This window comes from Myotis davidii, unplaced genomic scaffold (assembly GCF_000327345.1).
Source record: "Myotis davidii unplaced genomic scaffold, ASM32734v1 scaffold1, whole genome shotgun sequence".
In the NCBI taxonomy this organism is placed as follows: Eukaryota; Metazoa; Chordata; class Mammalia; order Chiroptera; family Vespertilionidae; genus Myotis; species Myotis davidii.
Genome location: NW_006294681.1, coordinates 11,449,967 through 11,458,444, shown reverse-complemented (window position 1 = coordinate 11,458,444; position 8,478 = coordinate 11,449,967). Strand labels below are relative to the sequence as shown.

The 8,478-nt window shown below is 43.2% G+C and overlaps 1 protein-coding gene across 1 annotated transcript in view; it reads left to right on the top strand.

Annotated features, from left to right (window-relative positions):
- SLC30A8 (solute carrier family 30 (zinc transporter), member 8) overlaps positions 1-8,478 on the top strand; it is a 26,702-nt gene that overhangs the window by 10,862 nt on the left and 7,362 nt on the right. Inside the window, exons 3-5 of the mRNA XM_006769129.2 lie at positions 3,159-3,305; positions 4,167-4,320; positions 8,273-8,423. Of these exons, the coding sequence (XP_006769192.1) occupies positions 3,159-3,305; positions 4,167-4,320; positions 8,273-8,423 (452 nt within the window). The remainder of the gene's footprint in view (positions 1-3,158; positions 3,306-4,166; positions 4,321-8,272; positions 8,424-8,478) is intronic.

Genomic DNA, 8,478 nt, shown 5'->3' with positions numbered 1-8,478 from the left:
AGGTTGCTAGATAGAAATACAGAGCTGGAGGCTGGCTGGGGGAGATGGGAAGTATCTCAGAGTAAAAAAATATGTATATCTTCATAGTAAGAAAAAGATACAGGTGGGTGGCGTGGTAACCACAAGCTTCGCTGGTAAGAGACTAAGTCTCCACTAGAGCCAGGATGTCTCAATAGCTTCCACCACTTACATTTCCTGATGCTCCTGGTATTAAAAATTTAAGAAATGTCAAAACATGCCTGTGCAAACTGTGGTGTGTTTTGAATACTTGTTACATAATTCAAACTCACAGACAGTGAGTTTTTGGCATAACACGCTACATTGTATAATAATGCTATTCATAAGGCAATGAAAGAATTTTTAAAATATGGCTTACTAGCGTACAATGGTGTAGCCCAGGGATGGGAAACAAGGCGAATGCTGTCAGACAACCAACTCGCTCTTTCATTCCCGTCAGGATGTCTATGTTCTGCAGAGAACGCATCATGCGTGCTTCACAACAACTCTGACTCTGAGGTGAACATGAGACCCAGGCCCAGTGGCCCCGCTGGTCTTCTGCTGTCATCTCCACCCAGCAGGTCCTCAGTAGGGTCTGTTTCCAGAGTGCAGTCCATACCGCCTCTCCTACCTTGTTATACGTGCATTGCTCTCTACATCTTGCCAAGCAATCCAGGCATATGAGTGCTGCCGCCTGATGTCATGCCTTTATCATCATTTCCTTTGGCTGTTACCCTTGTGTGTTAACTGCTATCTGCTTCTCCCTCCAGGCCAGTCTCCGTATTGCTGGCAAAGATCTCCCTCATAAATACTGATCTGAACATGTCACAACCCAGCCTCCAAATCATAAGTAGACCCCCTGATCCCATAGGATGACATTTGAGTTCTTTAATATGACATATAATGCCCCACACAAGGGTCTCCAACCCACCTTTGCAGTCTGATTTCCCATTATTTTGCCAAAACTCCACACCTCCCGCTTTCCCACGAAGGTTCCATGCTCTTCCAGTTCTGTTCTCGTTCCTGCTATTACCTCTCCCTGAGAAACCCTTCTCTTCTAGCTAATCCTTCCCCCTCTCTCCTGTGAAAAGTTCCCCAAAGCTCCCAGTGGGAGTGGCTTTCTAGTCTTCTAGCCTATTTGTCATGCGTGTCTTCAGCACAGTGAGTGTTAGTGAGATCACAGAAGAGAGGGTCTGGGATATTTTTTTGTATTGATTTCAGAGAGGAAGGGAGAGGGAGTGAGAGAATCATTGACTGGCTGCCTCCTGCACACCCCCACTGGGGATTGAGCTCACAACCCGGGCATGTGCCCTGACCAGGAATCCAGTCGTGACCTCCTGGTTCATAGGTCGATGCTCAACCACTGAGCCATGTAGGCTGGGGGAGACTGAGATTTTTAAACTTTATCTTTGTGTATCCTATTCTTCTATCATGAGCAGTAAGGGCTCAATAAATACTGATGGGATGATTGAATTAATTGTCACTCATACCCCATGCATTCAGAAGCAAATGCAAGTTCAGTTGCAAACAACCTCTTGCAAACAATTTTGCTCCACAGCCATTCATCATGATTGCTCACAATTTTCTAGATGGTTCTTAAAAGTAGTTCTGATGGTTGCAAAATGGTTCTTGGTTTCCGGACTGCCCCCCATCACCCCCTTTAACATGCTTCTTCCAAAGTCAGGCCATTTTTTTCCCTCAGTTGCCTCCTGACTCAGCGGAGCCTCTTGAAGAAACCCTATAAGACCTTATTTCCTTGACTTGGGCTACGATTTCAGCTCAGCACACAGAATCACCATCATCATTCATTGCTGAGATGGTGGTGTGCTGCTTATCTGCCTGCAGTCATTTTCTGGGCAAGAAATAATGCATTAGGAACACAGCTTCATTATCAGGCCCCGGTTTGGCAGATAGAGCAACATTCCAGGGTAATTGGAAGGACAGCTGATTTGTTAGCAAAATGTTACTTTTTGGCTAATGAATCATTGTGATTTTTGCACTGACAGCTCAGTAACAAGCTTGAAGACTACTTTCCCTCAGACCATTAAACTTTGACAAACCCGTTATTAACTGCAGCGAGAGCCAGCAGTCTGTGGGGATTATTGCAATTATGAGCCATATATGTAATTCTTAAAAATCATTAGCCGACAAGGTGAGTCTGATGACCGAGGGCTGATGACTGACAGCCGCCGTCGCTTTTAGTGCAGGAGGCAATAAACAGCTGCTGGGAGGACGATCCGTCAGCAGAAGCTCTTTGCTGGGAAGACGCAGCCGGAGTAATAAAGGTTATTGCTCTCGAACAACAAGCTCCGTTCGGGAGGGAGGAAGCAAAGCTTTCCTTTGGCTTCCACTGTGGAGGCTGGAGGTCTTTGCTCAAAAGAGAACTAGAGGGAAGCAGAGGGAGCCCAGGGAACAGAGAGAACAGCCAGCCAGGCCTTCATGGCGTGGGTTTTCTTTCTCTGCTTTACCAGACTGTTACACTCAGCAGTCCCTTTAGAAGTTGCCTGTCCTTTCGCTTTACTGTTGCTCCTATTCCTAACAGGGGTCTCGAACTCAGGTGGATAATGCAAATTAGCAGAGAAGACAGAAGCAGTAAAGACTGTGGTAAAATCACAAGGCAAGAATTTAACTAAAAACCCATCAGTGGGCCATTGTGTCATCGGGTTTACAGACGGCAGTCCAGGTCCTCAGTTGCAGTGTGAGAGCCTGTGAATCTGGCCTTTCCCTCCGCAGCCTCATCGTTTTGCAATGCCCTTGCTGAATCCCCATGCCCCCGTCTGACGGGGATGATCCCCAAGAATGCCCACACTCTCCAGTCTCTGTACCTTTCCCCCTTGGGAATGGCCTTAGCCTTGACACATAGGTCTACACGTTCAAATCCTACCCACTCTACCCACTCTCTGGGTCTCTGTTTCTTTACTTGTCAAATTGGGAAGAAGAGGTGGATTGGATCCATGCTGATGTCTCTTCTAATGCTCTGTGGGTCTGTGACATTTCACCAACTCAGGTTCGCACATACGAATCTAGTTGTGCCCCACACAAGGGTCCCCAACCTCCCTTTCCAGGCTGATTTCCCATTATGGGTTGGGGACCCTGGGTGGGTTGGGGACCCTGTGTGGGGCATTATATCCTCACCCCGTGTGATACTGTGCACCCCCCAGGTGGCCACATTGCGGGGAGTCTTGCCGTCATCACAGACGCTGCCCACCTCTTGATTGACCTGACCAGTTTCCAGCTCAGCCTCTTCTCCCTGTGGCTGTCCTCCAAGCCTCCCTCCAAGCGGCTCACCTTTGGATGGCACCGGGCAGGTACAGTTCACTGACGGAGCGCTCATGGTGGAGTGCCCACAATGAGAAACCACAGGTTACAGTGCCTGCTTAAAGGCGGAGGTCAAAATTCTGGAATGTGCCTAATCACTGACTCACAGAATGTTCCCAGACCCTGGTGGCTTTTCAAATCCACCTCCAAGGTGGAGTTGCAGATCAGGGAGAGGCATAAAGGAACTCCTAAGTGAGCAAATGTACTTTACTCAGCGGGCACAGTGAACACTATCCTATCTTTAAATGTCAATGTAAATGTCACATTCTATGTTTCTTTTCCTTACCGTTGCTCTTAAAATGCTTCTAGAGTGTTGATATACCTCTGAGCTCACCTCTGTGTTGATGGGATGTTGGGTTGGCAAATGAAACTCATTTTTCAAGTACCCTCTGAAGCCTTCCCCTTTTACTGTTGTAATCCACAGAAGCTACTGGTACTGGCACGTTGTAAATGTTTAATCGCAAAATTAAGAGTTTCTAAATGCCTTTTACTGTTTGTGTCTCATTATTTCATCTCCTAATAAGTTTCAATCATTTTAGCACCTGCTTAAATTAAAATCCCTAAGGAAAACAGCACGCGTGGGCAACAAATAATACGCTTTTAAAATTTGCTGCAAATTACTGAGTAACATGGAGCATAATGAACTCAGATGCTGGTGTGTTATAAATGCAACATGAAAGCAGCTTGTCTTAGTGCTAAAATCCTTCCAACGTTTTGCTTTGTGAATCAGAGTGAACTAATCTAAAGCTTCTTTTTGGGGGGGAAAGAACATGAATGTCTCATGACTCTTGGGGACGTTAGGCGATTCATGAATGCTTTGTGTATGGACGTCTGTGTGCTTGCATCCTTAGAGATCCTCGGTGCCCTGCTGTCCATGCTGTGTGTCTGGGCAGTGACTGGTGTGTTGGTGTACCTGGCGTGTGAGCGCTTGCTCTACCCTGATTACCAGATCCAGGCCACCGCGATGATCATCGTTTCAGGCTGTGCCGTGGCAGCCAACATTGTGTAAGTCACCCCGCACACTGCCCAGGAAGCTTGCCTTGAACCCTGTCTGGACTCAGATGTGTGTTTGTTCTTGTTGCTATTTCTTGCATGTGTTTAATTCCTCTACTTGTGAGGATGGCAGAGACCTGACAGGGTGCTCACGTGGTTCTATGGCTGAAAGGAAGGTTGATTGTGCTCATGTAAGTATTTTACTATCAGCTTCTAATAGCTACCATTTTCAATGCTTTTTATGTGTCAAGGACTGTGATATGATCTTTTGATCTACATTATCAAGCTCCATGTTCACAGCATCCCTACTTTCCAGATTAGAAAACTGAAGCTCAGTGAGGTTAAATGAATTGCCAGTGAGGAGGTATAGAGCCAGGATCTGAGACCCACCATACTCAGAATGGGGTCCTAGCCATTCTGCTTTCATGCATATTGATGGTTCCACATGGGACGTGACTTACTCCTACACACGGGGCATATTATGGCTCCCACAGAGCTGGAGTGGAAGGGATCTTAAATTTTATTTACTTTAGTCCCCTTCCTACTTCTGAATTCTCTTTTGCAACATCCCATAAAATGGTCATTAGTTTCATATATTTTAACAGAACTAATAGCAGAATTTATTTCTCTCATAAGCACTCTACCATATCTTTGCAATATTTTGACTATATAAAAATTCTGCCTTAAGCTATGTTAGCTAAACTCTTTATTTTCTACCCGTTGGTTCATTGCCTTAACCAGGTAGACATAAATCACTCTTATGGGATGTGTGACCATGTCCTACTGGACATGTGATCATTGCCATATTTGTCTGCTCTTCCCCAAATGAGCTACTTGGTAGCTTATGACAATGGGGTTTTAAGGCCAGGGATTTGATCCTTTTGGTCGATTTGCTCCTTCCCATTTGACAAAATAATTCTGGACAACCCTATTTAAAACTGTATCTATTTGTCTGCCTGTCCATCTATCTGTATCATCTGTGGTACAGAGAACAATGGCCCCTCAAATTTTTCCATATTCTAAGGCTTCGCACTTCTAAATATGCTACCTTACATGATAAAAGAAATTTAAAAAATGTGATTAAGCTAAAGATGGATCTTGACGTGGGGGAGATTATCCAAATTATCCAGATAGGCCCAATGTCACCACAAAGGTCCTAATAGAAGGGAAGCATCAGGTCAGAGAGGGGAGAAGATGCTGCATTGCTGGCTTTGAAGATGAAGGAATGTAAGTGACATCTAGGAGCTGGGAAAGTTAAGAAAGTGTGTTCTCCCCTAAAGCCTCCAGGAGGAATGCAGTCCTGCACACTCACTATACACTTCTGACTTCCAAAACGATAAGATAATAAATATATGTTGTTCTAAGCTAGAAAGGCTGGTGGTAACTTGTTACAGCAGCAATAGGAAACTCATACATCATCTATGCATCATCTGCTTGTCTATCTTGCACTGCCACGTGATATACTGCAATAGGCTTATACATGAAAGTGAGGAAGACAGTGATAGAAGAATGGCATCTTGAACAGTGTTTTTAAAGCGAGGGCACAGTGGATCTCTGGAGCTAGAGGAAAAGCTGAGCATGTACATGTAGAGAAAGCTCCCCAGGTCCCTCTAGTACCCTTACCTTGTGCCTGCCTCTGTTCCTCACCTCTTAGTTTGCAAACCATTGCCAAAATCTCTGAGCTAAACCATTAGAAGAGTGATATTTCATCTGCTGTAACTGACTAGATCCCTATTTCCACCCAGTTATATTGAAAACGTGTTTCACATTGGCATTAGGGAGATCAATCCCAATCTATCACCACTAGGAGACAAGCCAGAGCACATGTCCTGCTGACAGGGATCAATAACATCATCTATGCATAGGAGAACAACATGTCCACAAGGCAGCAGGAAGAATAAAAATATTAATAATTTCCCAAGTCATATGGCACATAATTGTATCGATGCTACACAAAGATGAAGGGTACCCCTAGTTAACTACCACATAAATCTGGACCCTCGGTGATTGAGTTTAACTTTCTAAACAGATACCATCCACATTTGCTTTTTACTGCAACTGCTGCTGAACTTTGACCTTAATTTTCAGGTGCTCAGAAAGATAAGGGAATTAAAAAGCTTTTGACTTCCCTGTGGAAATAGGTAGTTATTAATGGATAAGGCTACTGAGTGACTATCATGTTTTCTCCCAGAACTGGGAGTACAGGTTCCAAGTACAGGTAGAGGCTGTCTTGTCTGAATAGACTACCACAATTTGAGGATAAATCTATTCCTGGGGGACTCAAAATTAGGACAGAAAGTTATAATACAGGTTGCAAAGGGATTCTAGGATGAAAATTATTCACAGAGCCTTAAGGCCATTGCATGCCAAATTTCCTCTGCCTGAACATTCCCCCCCCTCCTAGCCAAACGCTAACCTTCCACATCCAACTCGATTGCTCTGTCCTGCTAACTAAATCAGATCCCCTTATTTGACTATCTGTAGCACCGGTTCTTAGTAGGCTTATTATAATTAGAATTTTCCATGTATGTGTGTGTTTGTCTTTTTAAATTCTCTGCATCTCCTTCATGCTTGAAGCCACAATGGAGAGGCTTACTCTCCTAGCCAAACGCTAACCTTCCACATCCAACTCGATTGCTCTGTCCTGCTAACTAAATCAGATCCCCTTATTTGACTATCTGTAGCACCGGTTCTTAGTAGGCTTATTATAATTAGAATTTTCCATGTATGTGTGTGTTTGTCTTTTTAAATTCTCTGCATCTCCTTCATGCTTGAAGCCACAATGGAGAGGGACCATGTCTGTTTTTACTTACTCTTATGCCTTAAACATTTAACAGTGCCTCGCATACACGGGTCCCTGAGTAAGTTTTTCTTTTTTTTTAATAAAATGAGTGAAAGAATGAATGACAACATGATGAGCACACCTCCTAGTAGCAGACCTAGAAAGAGAGTCTAGTAACTGCCAGCCGTGGGAGGCCGTCTGAAGACCCTGAAATGGTAGCTCCGAATTGAGGGTCAATTTCTGCCAAAACACTGACAGTCTAAAAAGGAAACATTATGTGAAAAGCAAATCCTGGTGGACAGCAGTCAGTTCACGTTGTGATGATGATCTGAGAGTTGACAGACACTTTTCTGAAAATAAGAGTACGTGGTACTAAACAATATTTCTTTAAAACCTCTGTTACAAAATGTACAGAGAAGTTTCTAGGCAAAACACTCCTTGTTGGCCATCAGTAAAAAAAGTTCTCATTCTGCCTTTGGTCTAATACCTCTTGAGGTTGTAGATAAATAGAACCAGGTGCATAATTTATAATGGCTGCTACTTAACACTTTGATTTGGATAGGAAATGTTAAATTTTGCAATACATTTATAACATTTTAATATATTTTACTCTCTGGATAAATAGCTACATATACATAAGCACAGTATGCTCACCATTGGCCATTAAAATTATTCAAATTTCAAAATCTTATGTAGATGAACAAAATTAAGTAAAATAAAAGATTAAAAAATCCAGCCCTGATGAAATTCACTACTAATTTTGTTTTACTCCTTCCTGCGCTTTATGCATTTGAAACTAGTACATTTAATTAAGCTCCCATCAAAGTTCAGCTTTAAGCCTAGCTCAGTAAGTACACCATCAGTAAATGATATTTTTCCTCCTCATTGTAAAATACTCGGCTTTCATCAAAGTAGTGATGCTTTCCAGTTTTAATGTGAAAGGGGAGTATTAGGCGGAAAGGAAAACTGAAGCAAATCTTCATTGTCTGCCCTTTTGTGGAAAATTGAAAATGCTATGATCCACTTGTGTTCAAAATTAGTCCAAAATAGTATATCTTAAAACATGAATATTTTAATTACCTGCCAATTTGGATAATATATGCTACTGTTAACTCTTCCATTATGCCGGGTAGGTTTTAAGGGTTAATCTCACGTGTGCTGAGAACATGTTCTCTTGTTCAGATTAAGTGTGATTTTGCACCAGAGGCCTCCCGGCCACAGTCACAAGGAAGTGCAAGCTAATGCCAGTGTCAGAGCAGCTTTTGTGCATGCGCTTGGGGATCTGTTTCAGAGCATCAGTGTGTTAACGAGCGCACTCATCATCTACTTCAAGGTGAGTGTGTTTGATTTAACTCACTGTCATAGCAATTTTATAGACCAAGTAATAT